General features: G+C 44.4%; 1 protein-coding gene across 1 annotated transcript in view; it reads right to left on the reverse strand.

Moving 5' to 3' along the window:
- The window catches only part of LOC115478017 (cat eye syndrome critical region protein 2-like), a 321056-nt gene that overhangs the window by 35947 nt on the left and 263884 nt on the right, over positions 1-21225 (reverse strand). The window contains exons 10-14 of the mRNA XM_030215212.1: positions 12607-12736; positions 9517-9560; positions 9336-9427; positions 8828-8954; positions 327-688 (exon numbers count right to left, since the gene is read on the reverse strand). Coding sequence (XP_030071072.1) covers positions 327-688; positions 8828-8954; positions 9336-9427; positions 9517-9560; positions 12607-12736 — 755 coding nt within the window. The remainder of the gene's footprint in view (positions 1-326; positions 689-8827; positions 8955-9335; positions 9428-9516; positions 9561-12606; positions 12737-21225) is intronic.

Raw genomic sequence — 21225 nt, forward strand, 5'->3', positions numbered from 1 at the left:
CAATACCTTCATGTTTTCTTTCTTTCTTTCGAGAGAATTTTCTATTTAGTAGCCAATAATAATGACTTTTGCTTTCATGACCATTACCAGTTTACGCATTTTGGCACATTTTCAAGTTAACCAAAATTAAAAAAACAAACAAAACAAACCCTAAAAAAAATTCTCAAATAGATGTTAAGATAAAAAATACTGTTGATATGAGAATATGAGGTACAGAGAGGCAACAGAGAGTACTGAACACATCAATGGATAACCTAGTAATGCAATGGCAAGAGAATTGGAATTAAACAAGTTTTTTCCAGTGTTAATTGCTTATAAATCCATACCATTCGAGCTGGGCAAGGTGCTTGGTTAGGCATTCCACGATAATGCAGTGAAGGGAACCTTGGCCTATTAGAAAGTCCCATTCCTCGGGGATGCCGCCGTGTCCCATCCCTTGTATCCTCCTTGGAAGGCATCCTCTGTGACTTTCCATTCTCAGGGGGCTGTTTTCTATACCCTTCATCTCTAGACCTGCTCCAGCCTCCAGTGTTGGAACGTCCTGGACGGCTTTTCCTTTTCTCCTTTTTCTCTTTTTCATCTACTCTGATCCAGAACTCCTCGTCTGTGTCACCATCATCTCCTGGGAAATGCTTCATCATGGCTTTGTGGAAGCATCTTTCCAAGTTGTGTGCCATCTTGGTGTATTCTGTATTCCCCCCCAAAATAACAACAACAACAACAACAATAATAGATGACCTCAAAAACAAGAGCTCACAATATCCAATTCTTAATCTGGCATTTCAATAATTTGAAAAAGACTTTACTTCTCAAACCTTTTGAGAATATAGGTCATGGCTTTTTCAGGGGGCAGGGAGTCTGGCAGTTTCCTCTGTGCCCTCTGGGCTTCCAGCTCTATTACAACTAGCCTCTATTGAGATCTCGTGCCATGAGCCTTTTTCACATCAACTTTTTTTTTTTTTTTTTTGGGGGGGGGGGGGTATTTACTCCATTTCACTGCCCCCTTCAACTCACTTTAGCCACTGAAGTGACAACTGGAGGTCAGACATCTGGGCTCATGCCACTAAATGCTGCTGTTGCAAGAGGGATGAATCCCTCCCTCCAAGGGCCGTGAATACTGCCTCCAGAGCATTCCCACCCTCAGCAAGTCCAGAGAACAGAAAACCAGCCCTTTCATTGCTTCCCCCCAATACATAAACCAGCAACAGAATCAACAGTAAGCAATTGTACATGACAAATATGTTAAGAGGTATGCTAATATGTTAATTGTTTAGTACTGACAACAAATGCCACTCTTTAGTATCCCAATAAAAGGGTAGGAGGAAAACTATCTATGAAAAGAAACTGATGGAATAATTAAAAAGTGGCTTGGGAATTTAATGTCATCTTCACACTATAAAACCATGAACACACTACTCAAACTACTGGATTTCAGACATGCTGATCTGGTAAAATGGGAGAATACCTGAAGGAGCTGATGGCATGGATGGGCACAAGAGAGGTGAAGTGCAGTGAGGGAAAGGGAAAGGGACTTGATATACTGCCTTTCTGTGATTTTTTGAAACTACATTCAAAGTGGTTTACACAGTATACAGGTACTTATTTGTACCTAGAGCAAAGGAGGGTTAAGTGACTTGCCCAGAGTCACAAGGAGCTGCAGTGGGAATCGAACCCAGTTCCCCAGATCACAGTCTGCTGCATTGACCACTAGGCTACTCATTCCTGTGACCCAAGCTGAAAGGTGCTAAAAATAAGGTAACATATCTTTATACAAAGAAAGTAAACAAAAACAAGAGAAACAGGAAGCTTATATGGTTCTCCAAACAAATGATTGAAAAAATAAGGGCAAAAGAGGCTGCGTTCAAGAAATACAGAAGAGCGAAGCAAGAGGAAAAGATTAATGGATTAAACTCAAAGAAGCAAAGAGGGAAATACAGCTAGTGAAAGCACAGGTGGAAGAAAAAATGTCTAAAGATGTAAAGACAGGCGACAAGACCTTTTTCAGATATATTGGGGAAAGGAGAAAAGCTAGGAATAGAATTGTAAGACTGAAAGATGCTGAGAATAGCTACGTGGAGAGAGTGATAAGGATAAAGCGAACATGCTAAACAAATATGTCTCTTTGGTGTTCACAGAAGAAAATTCTGGAGAAGAACCACAGTTGGCTGTCAGGGGAATATCTGAGAATGGAGTGGATAATGCACCATTCACTGAAGAAAGCGTCTACATAAGAATAGCCATACTGGGTCAGACCCTCAGGGGGAGGAATGCTGGCTTCGGCCTAACCCCTGGTAAGCCTTTCCTCAGCTGAGAGGTGCCCAGCTCTACCACCGGCTGCCTTTCAGGTGCTGTGGAGGACTTGCAGCTCATCTGCATATCCTTACAGCCTTCTCCGGGGTGACACCCAAGTCCACTCCGATCCACTCAGGGCCTCCGCTCTAGGTGCCCAGCGCTCCCACCAGGTGCTGTGGAGGACTTGCAGCCCTTCTGCATTTCCTCACAGCTGTATCCGGGGTGACTCCAGTTCCACCCCGATCTTCCCAGGGCCCTCGCTCCAAGTGCACAGAGTTTCCAGGTGCTTTTTGGCTAGGATCAGGCGACCCTCAGGGGGAGGAATGCTGGCTTCGGCCTAACCCCTGGTAAGCCTTTCCTCAGCTGAGAGGTGCCCAGCTCTACCACCGGCTGCCTTTCAGGTGCTGTGGAGGACTTGCAGCTCATCTGCATATCCTTACAGCCTTCTCCGGGGTGACACCCAAGTCCACTCCGATCCACTCAGGGCCTCCGCTCTAGGTGCCCAGCGCTCCCACCAGGTGCTGTGGAGGACTTGCAGCCCTTCTGCATTTCCTCACAGCTGTATCCGGGGTGACTCCAGTTCCACCCCGATCTTCCCAGGGCCCTCGCTCCAAGTGCACAGAGTTTCCAGGTGCTTTTTGGCTAGGATCAGGCGACCCTCAGGGGGAGGAATGCTGGCTTCGGCCTAACCCCTGGTAAGCCTTTCCTCAGCTGAGAGGTGCCCAGCTCTACCACCGGCTGCCCTTCAGGTGCTGTGGAGGACTTGCAGCTCATCTGCATATCCTTACAGCCTTCTCCGGGGTGACACCCAGGTCCACTCCGATCCACTCAGGGCCTCCGCTCTAGGTGCCGCGCGGGGCATTTTTCTCTTTACATCTAATCTTCTTACCAGTTGCTAAAGTACCTCAGATATTTATGGCCCCTATTCACATTCTCTTCCTAGCCCTGTCCCTTCCTAATCTTTTCCCTCACCCCCTACCTCTCTCCGCTACAGGAACTCACTGCCCATCCATCGACTTCATCACTTCACCTTCTCTCCTACCCTCTTCCCCCCTCTTGGCTTTTAATCTCCGCCTCTTTCTTCCGTCCATTTTGCCTTCCCCATTCCACCTAAATACCTCTCGCCTTCGACGCCTTCGTGGCCACACCTCTCCTACTCTCCTCCGTTCTCTTTTACTCCTTCTCTTACTCTCAGCCGGTGACATCAATCCTAATCCTGGCCCCCCTCACCAACTATTATCCCAACTCTACAGATCTCACCGCAATCTCATCTCTATTTCTCTACTCCCCTCCTCTTCTCTGCCCTTCTCTTGCGCCCTATGGAATGCCCGCTCTATCTGTAACAAACTCGCCTATATCCAGGACCTCTTTATCTCGCGTCACCTCCATCTGCTCGCCATAACAGAAACCTGGCTCTACCCTGATGACTCTGCTTCAGTCGCAGCCCTGTGCCATGGTGGTTATCTATTTTCACATACTCCTCGCCCTGCTGGCCTTGGGGGCGGTGTTGGACTACTTCTTTCTCCCTCCTCCAGATTTCAACCCCTTCCTTCCACCTCAATCTCACTGTTTTTCCTCCTTTGAAGTCCACTCTATCCGCCTTTTCTCTCCTCTGCCTCTTCGAATAGCGGTCATTTATCGTCCCCCTAATAAGTCCCTTTCATCCTTTCTCAGTGACTTTGACGCCTGGCTTGCCTTCTTCCATGATCCTTCCTCCCCCTCTCTCATCCTTGGTGACTTTAATATTCCTGCTAATGATCCTTCCAACTCTTATATTTCCAAGTTACTCGCTTTAACGTCCTCCTTTAATCTCCAACTATGCTCCACCTCCCCCACTCATCAAAATGGTCACTGTCTTGATCTCATCTTCTCCTCCAACTGTTCACCATCTAGTTTCCTTGCCTCTGATCTTCCCTCCTCTGATCACCATCTTATAACTTTCACATTTAAATCTCCTCCCTCCCAGTCCCGTCCTATCTTATCTAATTTATCTAGGAATCTTCACGATATTGACCCTTCATTTCTATCCTCCCATCTTTCAAACCTCCTCTCTACTGTGGCACCACCCACGTCTGTCAACGAGGCTGTTTCTTCCTACAACAATACTCTATCCTCTGCCTTAGACACTCTTGCACCTTTGATGACCCGCCCTGTAAGGCGTACAAAACCCCAAACTTGGCTGACTTCTAATATCCGCTACCTACGTTCCTGTACCCGCTCCACCGAACGCCTGTGGCGGAAATCTCGGGCCCTTGCTGATTTCTTACACTTTAAGTTCATGTTGACTTCCTTCCAATCTGCTCTTTTACGTGCCAAACAGGATTATTATTATAACCAACTGACGAACTCTCTTGGCTCTAATCCTCGACTTCTCTTCACCACATTGAACTCTCTCCTCAAGGTGCCCCCTCCGCCAACTCCCCCTTCATTATCTCCTCAGACCCTTGCTGAATTCTTTCACAACAAGGTTCAAAAGATAAACCTTGCTTTCTCTACTTCACCACCTCTCCCTCCACTAGTCCGTTCCCCTCTCTCTCCTTCCCCTCATTCCCTTTCCTCCTTTCCTGAAGTTACTATTGAGGAAACTACACTTCTCCTTTCTTCCTCAAAATGTACCACCTGTTCCTCTGATCCCATTCCCACCCACCTTCTTAATGCCATCTCTCCTGCTCTTATTCCTTTTATCTGTCACATTCTCAACCTCTCACTTTCCACTGCGACTGTTCCTGCTGCCTTTAAACATGCTGTGGTCACACCTCTCCTTAAGAAGCCTTCACTCGACCCTACTTGTCCCTCTAATTACCGACCCATCTCCCTCCTTCCTTTTCTCTCCAAATTACTTGAGCGTGCTGTTCACCGCCGCTGCCTTGATTTTCTCTCCTCACATGCTATTCTTGACCCACTACAATCTGGTTTTCGCCCTCTCCACTCAACCGAAACTGCGCTTACTAAAGTCTCCAATGACCTATTACTGGCTAAATCCAGAGGTCAATATTCCATCCTCATTCTTCTTGATCTTTCCGCTGCTTTTGACACTGTAGATCACAGCATACTTCTCGATACCCTGTCCTCACTTGGATTCCAGGGCTCTGTCCTTTCCTGGTTCTCTTCCTACCTCTCCCTCTGCACCTTTAGTGTTCACTGGTGGATCCTCTTCTACTTCTATCCCTCTGCCTGTCGGCGTACCTCAGGGTTCTGTTCTTGGTCCCCTCCTCTTTTCTATCTACACTTCTTCCCTTGGTTCATTAATCTCATCCCATGGCTTTTCCTACCATCTCTATGCTGATGACTCCCAAATCTACCTTTCTACCCCTGATATCTCACCTTGCATCCAAACCAAAGTTTCAGTGTGCTTGTCTGACATTGCTGTCTGGATGTCTCAACGCCACCTGAAATTAAATATGACCAAAACCGAGCTTCTCATTTTCCCCCCCAAACCCACCTCCCATCTCCCCCCGTTTTCTATTTCTGTTGATGGCTCTCTCATTCTCCCTGTTTCCTCAGCTTGAAACCTTGGGGTCATCTCTGACTCTTCTCTCTCCTTCTCTACTCATATCCAGCAGATAGCCAAGCCCTGTCGTTTCTTTCTTTACAACATCCGTAAAATCCGCCCCTTTCTTTCCGAGCACTCTACCAAAACCCTCATCCACACCCTTGTCACCTCTCGTTTAGACTACTGCAATCTGCTTCTTGCTGGCCTCCCACTTAGTCACCTCTCCCCCCTCCAGTCGGTTCAAAACTCTGCTGCCCGTCTCGTCTTCTGCCAGGGCCGCTTTACTCATACTACCCCTCTCCTCAAGACCCTTCACTGGCTCCCTATCCGTTTTCGCATCCTGTTCAAACTTCTTCTACTAACCTATAAATGTACTCACTCTGCTGCTCCCCAGTATCTCTCCACACTCGTCCTTCCCTACACCCCTTCCCGTGCACTCCGCTCCATGGATAAATCCTTCTTATCTGTTCCCTTCTCCACTACTGCCAACTCCAGACTTCGCGCCTTCTGTCTCGCTGCACCCTACGCCTGGAATAAACTTCCTGAGCCCCTACGTTTTGCCCCATCCTTGGCCACCTTTAAATCTAGACTGAAAGCCCACCTCTTTAACATTGCTTTTGACTCATAACCACTTGTAACCACTCGCCTCCACCTACCCTTCTCTCTTCCTTTCCGTTCACATTAATTGATTTGATTTGCTTACTTTATTTATTTATTTATTTATTTATTTATTTTTGTCTATTAGATTGTAAGCTCTTTGAGCAGGGACTGTCTTTCTTCTATGTTTATGCAGCGCTGCATACGCCTTGTAGCGCTATAGAAATGCTAAATAGTAGTAGTAGTAGTCACAGGTACCTGGCAGAAACCCAATTTGCAGCAACATTCCATGCTACCAATCCCAGGGCAAGCAGTTGCTTCCCCATGTCTGTCTCAATAGTAGACTATGAGGCTTATTTTCAAAGCACTTAGCCTCCCAAAGTTCCATAGAAACATATGGAACTTAGCCTCCCAAAGTGCTTTGAAAATATGCCTCTATGTGACCTTTTCCTCCAGAAATTTGTCCAAACCTTTTTTTAAACCCAGATACACTAACCGCTCTTACCACATCCTCCAGCAAAGAGTTCCAGAGCTTAACTATTCGTTGAGTGAAAAAATATTTCCTCCTATATGTTTTTAAAGTATTTCCATGTAACTTCCTCAAGTGTCCCCAGTCTTTATACTTTTGGAATGAGTAAAAAAATTGATTTACTTCAACTCGTTCTATACCACTCAAGATTTTGTAGACCACAATAGTATCTCCCCTCAGGCGTCTCTTCTACAAGCTGAAGAACCCTAACTTCTTTAGCCTTTCCTCATATGAGAGGAGTTCCATCCCCATCATTTTGGTCACTCTTCTTTATATTTAAATCATGTTTATTAACCAGAAACAGTTCCATTACAGAGACCTTGTTATAACTTTTTCCAGAGTTCAATAAGGATGACGGATCCACTTAACCATTCTCCTCCCTAACAAAACCAACTGTTCGGTCGTTCTTCTTTATAAACAGATTGAAAATCTGAAAGTGGACAAAGCTACAGGGGCCAGATGGGATCTCAGGAAACTGAGGGAGCTCAGAGAAATCCTGGTGGAACCTCTTAAGGGTTTATTTAATAGATCTTTAGAGACAGGAGAGGTTCTATGAGATTGGCGACAATCCAATGTGGTCCCTCTTCACAAAAGTGGGGACAGAAAAAAGAAGTTGGAAACGACAGGCCGGTAAAGCCTCACATCAGTGGTAGGAAAAATAATAGAGTTGCTGCTGAAGGAAAACATAGTTAGAATCCAGCGGGTTGCAGGATCTGAGGCAACATGGCTTTACCAAAGGAAAATCGTGCCAAATGAATTGTATTGTAAAATAGTGAACATGCTGAGCACCATTCGCTATTTTTCAATACTATTTTAAAAAACAGAATTTTTGATCTTTTAGTAGTTAGAAGGTATTTACATTTAGTTAATAGTTAAAATGTAATGCCAAGAAGTGCAGAGCGATGCACTTGGGGTGCAGAAATCCAAAAGAGATGTACCAGATAGGAGGAGAAAGATTGATAAGCACAGCTCAGGAGAGGGACCTTGGGGTGATGGTGTTTAAGAATTTCAAAGTGAGAAAACAATGCGACAAGGCGGTGGCCACAGCCAGAGGATGCTATGCTGCATAGAGAAGGGTATAAACCAGTAGAAGAAAGGTGGTTGATGCCACTGTGCAAGTTGTTAGCGAGGCCCCATTTGGAGTATTGTGTTCAGTTTTGGAGGCTCTAACTTGTTAAGGACATAAAAAGATGAAGCAATTCAGAGAAAAGTGACAAAAATGGTATGGGGTTTGAATCATACAATATGTATGAGGAGAGATTTGAGGACCTGAACATGTACAGCCTTGAGGAAAGCAGAGATAGGGGTGATATATGATACAGACATTCAAATATTTGAAAGGTATTAACCTATAAACAAACCTTTTCCAGAGATGGGAAGATGGTAAAACTAGAGGACATGAACTGAGGTTACAGGGGGGCCGACTCAGGAATAATGTCAGGAAGCACTTTTTCACGGAGAGGGTGGTACATACCTGGAATTCCCTCCCGTGGGAGGTGGTGGAGATGAAAATGGTAACGGAATTAAAAAATAAATGGGATAAACACAAAGGAATCCTGTACAGAAGGCATGTAACCAAACAAGCTTAGTGGTGATTAGATGGCAACACCAGTAACTGAGAAGCAAGGCCAGCGCAGGGCAGACTTCTACAGTCTGTGCCACGGACAAATCAAGATCAAAAAAAAAAAAAAATATATATATATATATATATATCACATCATAGCTTATGAGTTTATCTTGAGGGGCAGACTGGATAGGCTGTACAAGTCTTTAATCTGCCATCATCTACTATGTTACTATGTTTTTAAACATAAGCAGCACACAGCCTGGGATGGTCATCACTTGTTCTTGACTTCTACAAGCGTCCATGGTTTTCTGAAGTGAGAACTCCCCAGATAATTGACCATTCTCCTTACCACTGTTCTCCCCGTTGTACTTGAGGCAGTTCCGGAACATGGTCTTCATGTCACCCACAAACTCTTCTTTTGAGATATACTGGCCTCCGTTGAGCTTCTTCTCCATGCCAGAGATATCCATGGGGTTCTACAAAAGGTCCTAGTGTCAATGAAGAGCTAGAGAGTACGTTGACAAATTTTAAACCCAGTAATGAAGAAACTAGGGAATCTTCTAAGCATGTTCTTTCTATGTCAGCCAGGCCTCCAGCAAATACTTGCCAGGGGCATATCAATACATGCCCGAATGGCAGTGCCCTGCCCATTCCCATGCCAGCAACAGCAAAGCTCTTTGAGGAACAGCTCTACCATCAGTTGTCAGGATGTATCAGTGTGAGATTTCTCACAGCACTATACCAACGGTAGGCATGACTGCTAGTTCTAAGGCAACTTTCTGGCTCTCTCTGCTTTTGCTGTCTCCCCACAAACTCTGTTACTGGGCAAGAGGAAGGACATAATTAAAACAGTCTACCTTAATGATTTCATAGTAATTTGGAGCATAGGATTCATCTACAGGTTCCAAGAAGGGCCATGAATCCTTATGAGCTTTCACAGCATCTAAAACTATACAGGTAAAAGAGGAAAAGTTACATATACCAGGGTTAAATGCAGGTAAAACTGAAAGACAAAATCTGAAAATTAAACCAACACACCTTTGTACATTGCAGTATATTCATCATCCAGTTCAAAGTTAAACCTAGGAATAAAGCAAAAAGTTATCTAACATAACCTCCTTTTTTTTTTTTGCTTAGAAAATATAACAGTTCAGTCTGATCCACCTTTGCATATCTCTTTACCAGTCTCCTCTGCAGTTACCAAGATATGTGGTAAACTCTAGAGGTTACAGACAATGCCAATGCTAGGTCTCTGCTATATATGATACAACACACACTACTGGTGGGAAGTTCATCAAATCCACAGTCACGGAAACCTGTAACTACTACAGAAGCACCAGGTACTGTTCTATGAGCTCCTCAATTACATGACATGAATAACAGGACCCATTTAAAGCCAGGGGTGGAGGAGTAGCCTAATGGTTAGTGCAATGACCTAGGAACCAGAGGAACAGGGTTCTATTCCCTTCTGACTCTGGGCAAGTCACTTAACCCTCCATTGCCTCAGGTACAAACTAAGTACCTGTATATCAATATGTAAACTGCTCTGATTGATTGTAACCTTCAGATTGCTGGTTTCTGGTATTTGCCTGGTCCTATTAAAATAATCCTTGCTCAGATCTTCATTACGTCAAGCTGTTTTACCAACAAATTCTTTTATATTTAAACGTTTTTTATTGAAATTGCAAGAACATAAACGGTGCCATACAAGGTTCTGCATTTAACATTCATCAATCCTCAAACTAATTATACAATCATTAGTCAATAACATGTATCATTTTTGCTTTTTTAAATACAACCTGTTTATTATTACTCTCATCAGATTAAACTTATCCAACCCCCACCCTCCCCCCAACCCCCCCTCTTCTTCCCCCCTCCCTCCCTCCCTCCCCCAGACCTGGAGATCTATTCAGTATAATCCATGGAATTATCCTTCATTTAAGAGTAAACTACGACCTCTATGGCTTAGACTTCTCAAATAAGGACCCCAAACAGCCAAGAACGTGACTCTCTTGTTCTTTGAGAGCCGAGATTCTCTAGCCTCCCAAGAAACCAGCTGGTGCAATTGGTTTCTCCAGTGCCAATATGCTGGAGGATCTTTAATTGTCCAGTACTGTAATATACATTTCCTGGCCAGCAAACTCAACTTTCTAAGCAATATTGTTTCAAATTTATTCAGCCCTCTAAAGGACCCCGGGATATCCAAAAGCAGTTGTTCAACTGTCCCTGAAATCCGAAGCCCCAGTTGCTCCTCCCAAAAGCCTCGGACCTGTGTCCAAAACCTTTTCAATACAGGGCAGCTCCAAAACATATGTAGCATTGTGCCAGGATCCTTTCCACATTTAAGACACTCTGGGCTCCGATTCTCTCCCATATGAGCTAGTTGTACAGTAGTCACATATCCCCTATGAATACAGCGGTAGGCACATTCTCTTAAGCGAGCATCAGATACTAACAAAGGTATTCTTGCTATCGATTTAGTGATATTCCATGATATTACTTCAACCCCCAGTTCTTTTCCCCATGCACTCTTCAATTTGCTATAATCCCTGGGGGGCTGCCATCCTGAAATTGTTTTATGGAGCAATGATATCGTAAGTTCACCCTCACCCAAAGAGTGAAAGAAATCATGTACCTTATCCCCCAGCCGGGATCTCAAAGGGTCTCCCGGGAGAGAGGCAATGTAGTGTTGCACCTGTCTTATAGCAAATCTGTTACCCCAGGAATTGCCTACTTTCCCCAGTATTTCTTCTACTGTAAGGGGCTGCCCATCTCCATCCGCCAGGTGTGCCAGACTAAAAATCCCCTTCTTTGCCCAGTCTACAAAATGTCGACTTGACAGGCCTGGTAAGAATTCACAATTCCCACATATTGTTAACAGATCTGTTATTGCAGGATCCCCCCCTAGATGTCGTATGAGCACTCTCCACACCTCTCTAAGCGGCCACAACAGCACATTTTTACGTATTCCTTCCGGCAGATCACATGCTTTGTGGTGTAAGAGCGAAAATAGTTGATAAGGTTCCCAGAGTGCCGCCTCCAACACAGTAGGGGTGTATCGCTGTGTTTCCAAGCACCAGTCTCCTAAGTAACGCAATTGGCATGCCTGATTGTATAGTTCTAAATCCGGCATACCCACCCCTCCCCGACTCCAGGTACCCACTAAAGCCGAGAAGCGAATCCGTGGTTTTTTGCCCCTCCAGCAAAACTTTGATGCTAATTTATAAAAATTTTGTAAGTCCTTTCGTCGAAACCACACCGGAATGGTTTGCATCACGTAAAGCCACCTAGGAAATAACACCATTTTAATCAAGTGCATTCTACCTAGCATTGACAACGGTAAATCCTGCCATCCTTGTAACACCTTCTGGGTCTCCTGCAACAGCCGATTTATATTAAGGTCATACAACCGTGCCGGGTTCATAGGCATCAAAATTCCTAGATATTTAAAGGAAGTTTGTGTTTTCCTCAAGGGAAATTCGCCTCTCCACTTATTCCATACGTCCTCCGAGGAGGCCAAGGCCTCTGACTTCTCCAAATTTAAACTAAGGCCCGCGTAGTCTCCGTATTCGGAGAAAATCTCCAACAAAGCCTCCAAAGATTTCTGGGGGTCTGACAAGTGGACCAATATATCATCGGCAAATGCCGCCACCTTAAAGACTTCTCTCCCTATCGGTATCCCCGCTACCGCCCTTTGTTCCTCAATGTCTCTCAGTAATGGATCCAATGTTAGTACAAATAACAGAGGCGATAGCGGACAGCCTTGTCGGGTTCCCCGACTTATTTCAAAATCCCTCGTTGTTATCCCATTGACCGATATTCTGGCCTTCGGTTTTGCATACAATGCTTTGATCCCTGACAAAAATCTATCCGTGATTCCATACAACAAATTCTTTTAAAAAGTTTATCTTTTTTCCTACAGATCTTCCTTGTGGACACTTATATGGAATGAAATGTTTGAACTACCCTTCCAGATGGATAAAAGGATTACTTCTTTGTGTTAAGCTCTTCACTTCTTACTTTCCTCCTTCCACTACCCCCTAAGATTTATGTGATTGCTGAAGAAACAGTCCATGGACACACATGAAGACACTAAAATGCATTAAAGAATATTCTTTGTATACTCACAGGTCCCTGGTCTTCCTTTCCTCCCTGATAGGAGAGTTAAGGTCCAGATGGAACAGTTCTGGGGGCAGCTCCTTGCCCTGGGACAACAGCCAGGCCCGTTCCTCCCTCAGCTTCCTCCTCTTGGCCCTTTCTGGACAAATTTAAGACGAACAAAAAGGCATGTGTTAAAATGACAGCAGATAAAGGAGGCCATTTTAGAAGCATCTACACATGGAAATAGCAGCATTTACACATGTATTATCTTCAGGATTTTTCAAGGGGGTATGGTATGGGCATAGTTTGGGCAGGGTATATATGTATATTCCTATCTTAGAATGGGAATACACAAATTCAAACAATTTTTATTGTTGGACTTTACTCCAGCTCAGATACAGACACAGATTTTTTTTTAAAAGCGCTTGTTTTGAGCAGGGCATTAATTCTTCTTAATCTGTATTTTTTTTTTTTAATTTCCCCTTCCAAATTAAAAAGAAAAGCGGTGTCACAAGTTAATTTGCACCACTTACAAAGAAAAGTTGCATCTTACCTGATAACTTTCTTTCCTTTAGTCCTATCAGACCAGTCCAGACCAATGGGTCATGTCCGTCTACCAGCGAATGGAGACGGAGAATGAAAATAGTTCGCAAGTGATTTGCCACTTAAGGGTATCATGCAGCATAAAATGTTCAGTATTTCTGTTTCCCAAGCAGATGGATGACGGGCTAACTGGCCTGCTACTGACCTAGTTTCTATTGAACTTTAATTACACTTTTGGGGTTTTGTGCTCCTGAGCCAGTTTTATGCTGATGCTACTCTTTTTGTGCATGTGTATATTTGCAAAATGGTTATACAAAATGCCAGCTTTTAAAACACAGGGGGAACTGAGCTTTGCCCATCTGGGCATCCTATGTAAATGGACCTTAAAGTTTGCAAGGACCATTCTCTATGCCAGTGGTTTTCCAAACCTGGTCCTGGAGGCACCCCAGCCAATAAGGTTTACAGGATATCCACAATGAATATTCATGAGAGAAATTTACATGCAGTGGAGGCAGTACATGCACATCTCTCTCATGGATATTCATTGTGGATATCAAGAAAACCTGACTGGCTGGGGTGCCTACAGGACCAGGTTTGGGAATCACTGCTCCATGCCAATGTATTTTCTTAGTGCAACATCAAAAGTAGTAAGAAAAGAAATGCAAAGCAATATGTATATGAACACTACAAAAAAAAAATATCTTATGATGTAAAACATGTAAATTGGTCTATGTCTGGTCCTACCAGCCCTACATGATGTTCTTTTGGGGAGAAGAGAGTAGGGATAAAATGGGACTTTGGCCCTGAACTACCACGGTAGTATTTCTTAGAAGAAACACTGGGCTACAGCAGCCTGTATGCAGAGATATTTGGGACAGACGGTACAATCCTCCCTCACACCTCAACATGAAGTGGAGACCCTGCTAGGCTGAATTGCTCTGGATCTCCACATCCCTCCTCAAGGCACATTCTCAGTCCATAATGCAGATAACAGATTGAGGTGTTCCAGGAGTAAGATGTTTTTGGTCTCATGATACAGAAATTCCAATTTTACAAATTAACTTATGAGAAGGAAATCCACTAATGTTTGGTAGTTTTGAAAGTGGATAAAAAGGCTGACAATTCTCTCTCTTTTTTTTTTTTTAATTCCCCTAATTATAGGTTAGAGCCATATGTTTAATGGAAAATATTATTTTGGTTTCGACAACACTCGTTTTTAGAGAAGCACATGCTGTTTACCTCTGTAATGAATCCTCACACACATCACATTGGTCCCTTATCCCCTGATGCAGCCCACAGAATGAAACTTGGCCTTGTTGGGCTTTTTTTTTAAAACTAATTCTAGTGTTGTAGTTACTCTAACAAACCTCTGACCTCTTTATGGGCAAAAATATAGACACACAGAGAAATTTAATACTTAAGAGATTTTTTTGGGCATAACTATTACTACTATCATTTCTGTAGTGGTACTAGAATTATGCAGTGTTGAGAAAACAGAAAAGAAATCCACTAAACAATTACAATAAGCACATTTACATTTTTACACTGCTCATATATGTGTGGCTAGTATTTGCAAATATTTTGAAACTTGACTTGCACTTGGGAGACAAAGGAAAAACTTATTCTTAAGTGGCAAATTTCCTTCCTTAAGTCCCTCTAGATTGGGCTTACGCTGTCCTGCCAGCAGGTGGAGACAGAGAACTACTGAGTTGCAATGTCATCGCTTTTGAACCCTGTGCAACCCCCTGGCCAGTCAGCATTTATTATAACAATGCAAAAGAACAAAGGCAATTAAAAGGAATAAAGTCCTCTAGGAATTAAATGAACTGCTCAAAAGAAAACCATTAATGAAGGATAAAGCGTCACAGAATAAAGATCCAACAAGAATAATGAACATTTTTCAGGACACAGAATACAAATGGATGCTAAGAAACATGGGTGCGTTCAAGACTGGACTGGCGAGACTTGAGGAAAAAAAATTAGCAGGTAAGAACTAATGTACTTTTCCTTATCATCCCACCACACCAGTCCAGATGCTTGGGAAGTACCAAAGCAGTACTGAGTGAGGGTGGGACACTGAAATCCCTGCTGCTAATACTTTGGCCCCAAGGGCAGTATCATTTTGAGCTGGAACACCCAATCTGTACCGAAAAATAGATTTACAGGTCGTTGTTTTGAAAATTTTATGAGGAGGAATTAAGAAGTTCTTTGCCCAAGAAGCAGATTGACCTCTTGTAGAATGAGCTTTCAAAACCTGAATTGGATGAATTAGAAAAGGCACAGAGAAGGGTGACGAAAATGATAAAGGGGATGGGGCGAGTTCTCTATGAAGCTAAAGTAGCTAGGGCTCTTCAGCTTGGAGAAAAGACAGCTGAGGGGAGATATGATAGAAGTCTATAAAATAATGAGTGGAGTGGAGTGGAATGGGTTGACGTGAATCACTTGTTTACCATTTCCAAAAATACTAGGACTAGGGGGCATGCAATGAAGCTACAAAGTAGTAAATTTAAAACGAACCAGAGAAAAGATTTCTTTATTCAACGTGTAATTAAACTCTGGAATACATTATCAGAGAATGTGGTAAAAGCAGTTAGCTTAGCGGGGTTTTAAAAAAAGGTTTGGATAGCTTCCTAAAAGAAAAGTCCATAAGCCATTATTAACATGGACTTGGGGAAAATCCACTGCTTATTTCTAGGATAAGCAGCATAAAATGTATTGTACTGTTTTTGGATCTTGCCAGGTACTGTAACCTGGATTGGCCCCTGTTGGAAACAGGATGCTGGGCTTGATGGACCTTCAGTCTGTCCCAGTATGGCAATACTTATGTTCTTATATTTATGTTATATTATATTACACCGGGACTTCTATATCTCTACAGTTCAGGAAGAATCACATTCAAAGAGAATAGATCAAAATATCCAAGAATTATAATACAAGCAAAATAAAACAAAAAGAAAAGCAAATAAAAATAAAAACAGGTCATAAGCAATACAGTCGTATCAAAGTCTGAAGATACAAAGTCACATGATGGAACAATAAAGCTTTTAGCTTTTTTCTGAATGCTAGTTAAGATAGCAAAGTTCTCAATGATAAGAGAGAGAGTTGCACAATATGGCCATCTGATAATGTAATGAAGAAAAATATTTAATTGATTTTAAATTTAGGGGTATTGAAAAATGTAAAAGAAATTGTTTTAGTGTAACCAGTGTACTGCAGTTGCAGATGATTGTGTCCTATTCACTACTGAAATCTGATGACCCCTGGAGGCTTTATTGCTAAAATATGGCCAAGTTGGGTCTTTCAACAAAAATATCAGAATTGAATTATTGGTTGTTCCTCTATCCTGGACCATCTTTACTGTCTTTGTATTGTTTTTTTTCTCCAATATCCTCAGTCACACAGAGTTGTGTCAGTAGTGTTCAGATTGGCTTTAGTGAGAGCTAACTGATGCAGAAATAAGTCAATGTATTGGCTCTTAGCTGTTTGAGATTTGCCATGATAGAAGTGTGGTCAGTATGAATTAATCTGATGATTCAAAAGTTGGAAAATAAGCGTGTGGCTCAAGTCATTGACGGTACTCAGAGCTTAGAAGAAAAAAAAAGGTTTCTGGACTTGTTTCCAGCGAGGTTTGAGACTTTATTTACTGCTAAGCTCTCCTGGTGGAGTAGGAACCAAGTCTATCTTCTACATTACATTAAGGTCTTGTAGCCCGCTACAATCAACAAGTTCTAAGTGGTAACATTAAGAAAATGAGCATACTCCAGACAGTTGCACAAAATGATCACAATCTTAGAGCGGAAAAAAAATAACATCCATGAGTTAAGAAAGATATTTTCTGAAAAGGAAAGTCATTTTAATAATTTTTGAAACTCTAAATAGTGTTTTGTTTGCCTAAAAGAAGAAGGAAGGGAATTCCAACTAGAGGCTGCCTGGTAAGTTAATGAAGACTGTAAAAAACGTAGAACCTTTACTTTACAAACAGTACGAAATCCTAACATAAAAACATTTCTAGTAATTCTGCCATGATTCTTATTAAGAAAAACAAAATGATCAATTAAATAGCCCGGGAAGTCTCCATGAAAAGCTTTGAAAGTTAAAACTAAAACCTTAAACTGTAATCTGGCCTCCACTGGCAACCAATGCAATTGTAACATAAAAGGGGAAATAGAATCATATTTACTTGCCGAAAAAATAGCCCTAACTGTGGAATTTTGCACTCTCTGCAACTTCGTTTTTAAAAATTTTGTACAACCAATATAGATAGAATTACAATAATCCAATAATGACAATATTGAAGACTGCACCACTAAAGAAAAGATTACTGGTTCAAAACATTTATGGATAACCTGTAACGTTTTGAGTAAGTAGTAAAATTTACTAACCACCTTATTAACCTGTGTATTAAAAGAAAGTTGATTGTTTAATTCCACACCCAATACTGTCGAAACTATATCAAGATGAGCATACTCAGTCGCTGACCACCTGTAAGCAGATTGACAGAAATAGATTGCCTGGAGTAAAAGGTATTAACACTGTAATGTCAACTGCATATATGTAAAACTGCAACTGAAGTGAGTCCAGATAATTTGCTAAGGGTTGCATAAGGATGTTAAACAACGAGGGTGAAAGGGAAGACCCGTGAGGAACAACACAACAGCACCCCATGAGTTAGAGAATCCACCCTGCATTTTCACCTTATATGATCTAGTTAAAAATTCTTGAAACCAAGAAAAAACAAGACCTTGGATCCCTAATGAGTCAAGGAGAGAAAGCAAGATACCGTGATCCACCAGGTCAAACAAGTCAAATTGCCCAGATGTAACCAAAGAACAGGCCACGGTCTCAGTGCTAAAACCCCAACGAAATCCTGATTGGGACACATTCAATAACAGGAAATTATCCAAGAAAAGATCCATGTTACCCATCCCTCCATCACTTTAATGAACACAGAATGGATGCCACTGGAATATAATCTATCAGATCTAATGCACTACCTTTAGAATTCTTTAATACTAGTATAAAAGGCCCGTTTCGGTAGGCAATGAAATGGGCGCTAGCAAAGTAATCCCCCCCCGCAGCGTCCTTCCTGTCTCCCCTGCCCCTCCTGCAGCCACCCATCTGGTCTCAGGACCCCCTCCCCACCAACCCTTCTCTGCCCCTGCAGCCACGCATGTGCAGCGGCCCTCCTCTCTCCCCTGCTCCCCCTGCAGCCAACCATGTCCAGCGACTCTCCTCTCCCCCTGCCCCCCCTGCAGCCACCCATGTCCAGCAACCCTCCTCTCCCCCTGCAGCTACCCATGTCCAGCGACCCTCCTCTCCCCTGCCCCCCTGCAGCCACCCATGTCCAACGACCCTCCTCTCCTTTCCCCTTGCCCCCCCTGTAGCCACCCATGTCCAGCGACCCACCTCTCTCCCCTGCCCCCCCTGTAGCCACCCATGTCCAGCAACCCACCTCTCTCCCCTGCCCTCCCTGCAGCCACCCATGTCCAACGACCCTCCTCTCCCCCTGCAGCATCCCTTCTGTCTCCCCTGCCCTCATCTGCAGCCACCCATCTGGTCTCAGGACCCGCTCCCCACCTCCCTCTTCCCTGCCCCCCTGCAGCCATCCATGTCCAGTGACCCTCCTCTCCCCCTGCAGCCACCCATGTCCAGCGACACTCCCCGCATCACCCAAACCCCTACCCCCCCAGCGCATCACCCAAGCCCCTACCCCCCCCCCCCCCGGGCACATCAACCCTCTCGCCACCCGCAGCCGCCAATACTAACGCTGTCCGGCCGCTGCTGCGTCTCCTGTTGAGCAGCAGCGGCCGGTACAAAAAGAAAAAAGCCAAAAAAAGATTTTAAACCTGAAACACGGCTCCGTAGACAGCCATCTGGCATTGGCTGTCATCTCTGCAGCCGCTCCTCCTCTCCCCTCTGACGTTGCTGCGCTCCTCCGGGGTCTTCCTGCAGGGGCAGTGACGTGGAGGGGAGAGGAGGAGCGGCTGCAGTGACGACAGCCAATGCCAGATGGCTGTCTACGGAGCCGCATTTCAGGTTAAAAATCTTTTTTTGGCTTTTTTCTTTTTGTACCGGCCGCTGCTGCTCCACAGGAGAAGCAGTAGCGGCAGGACAGCGTTAGTATTGGCGGCTGCGGGTGGCGAGGGAGTTGATGTGCCCGAGGGGGGGGGGGTAGGGGCTTTGGTGATGCGCCGGGGGGAGGGTCTTGGGTGATGCGTCGAGGGGGGGGGAGTAGGGGCTTCGGTGCTGCGCTGGAGCAGAGGGGCTTGGGTGTTGCGCCGAGGGGGGGGGGGCACTGACAACTGTTTCCCAGGCAGGGGGAGGAGTAGGGAAACTACTCCTCCCCTTGCCTTGGAATCAGCAGTCAGTGACATCACTGACGTCAGGGCCGCCGAGAGACTGGGCCGGGCCCGGGACAAGGCCGCCCCTGCCCCCCCCCCCCCCCCCACTGCCGGGCCCTTGCACTATATGTAGATCCTTCAAGAGGTAGTGTGTCATGATTTAGGCTCTACACCTTTTCTGATGTTTTGGTGCCACCTCAGTAAAGCCAAAACACAATCTCTCCACTGCAAAACACTATACACAAACTTGTGCAAAAACCCACTCATAACCTTACCAAACCATAACAGCATAACAGCACTAATTCCAAGGACAGGACGAACTACAACCTTATGCGTAGAAAGGCAGCACTATAATTACACCGGGCTCTAAAACACCAGTACACAACCTAATGAAAAACAAAACAAAAAGGGCTGCAAATACTACACACTAGCAGAATACTGTACCTTGATCACACATGAAAAACACATGGCAACAGATATGACACAAGGAACTAGAAATAAAAAAATATGAAGGCAAAATACTGAACTAGAAAGTTACCTCAAGAAGTCAGACTCAGCGTGCAGCAATACTAGAAAAATTGAAACTTGCATGAAAAATATCACAGATACACATTTCCAAAAGCTGACATATTCCAATTAATAAATTCTGAATAAAATACTTTTTTCTACCTTTGTTGTCTGATCATAGTTTTTCTATTTGCTTTGGTCCCATCTTCTGTTTTATGCAGTGTCTTCTTTCCATTTGATATTTTTTCTCTCACCATCCTCCTGTGTCCTTATGCGTCCTGTCTACCATCTGTAACCCTGTCCCTATCCTTCCTCAAGTTTCGGCATCTGTCCTGAAAGTGTTCCGATCCAGCCCTTAAATTGAGCATTTCTCCTCACTCTCCTCCCCTCCATCCATGTACATGTATTTCCTGTCTTCCCTCTCCTCCATCCATATCCAGCATTTCTCCTCTCTTCCTTTTCCCTCCATCCGTGTGCATCTCCTTCCTTTGTCTTTCCTTCCCTTCATCCTTGTCCATCATTTCTTCTCTCTTCCCTGCCCTCCACTCCATCCATCCATGTTCAGCATTTCTCCTCTCTTCCCTTCCCTCCATCCATGTGCATCTCCTTCCTGACTTCCCTCCCCTCCATCTATCCATGTCCAGCAACTCCTCATTCTCTCCTGGCCTCTCCTCCATCCAACCATATCCAGTAAATTTCCTCTCTCCCCTGCCCCCTCCAATCATCCATCCATGTTCAGCAGTTCTCCTCTCCCCTCTGCCCTGCCCAGCAATCTCTTCTCTCTCCCCCCCTGCCCTCTTGTCCAGCGATCTCTTCTCTCTCCCCAATGCTCTCTTGTCCAGCAATCTCTTCTCTCTCCCCCTGCCCTCTTGTCCAGCGATCTCTTCTCTCTCCCCCCTGCCCTCTTGTCCAGCAATCTCTTCTTTCTCCCCCCCCTCTGAGATCCAAGGCCTGCCCCCCTCCGAGATCCAAGGCCCTTCTACTACTGCTTATCATTTCTATAGCGCTACTAAACTCCCTCCCTCCCTCCCTCCCAGATCCAAGGCCCCCCTCTCCTTCCGTCCATCTGACTGAATTCCAAGGCCCCCCTCCGTCCCTCCCTCCGAATTGCAAAAGCGATCTTGTTCTTACTTCGTTGGGGGTTGGCGAGAGCAGCATGCAGAAGAGAACGCAGTGAAAAGCGTGCAGGCTCCCGCTTCAGCCTTCCCTCGTTGACTGTGGTCCCGCCCTCAAAGGCGGGACCAGAGCTGAGAGA

The sequence above is a fragment of the Microcaecilia unicolor genome, chromosome 9, assembly GCF_901765095.1.
Source record: "Microcaecilia unicolor chromosome 9, aMicUni1.1, whole genome shotgun sequence".
Lineage (NCBI taxonomy): Eukaryota > Metazoa > Chordata > Amphibia > Gymnophiona > Siphonopidae > Microcaecilia > Microcaecilia unicolor.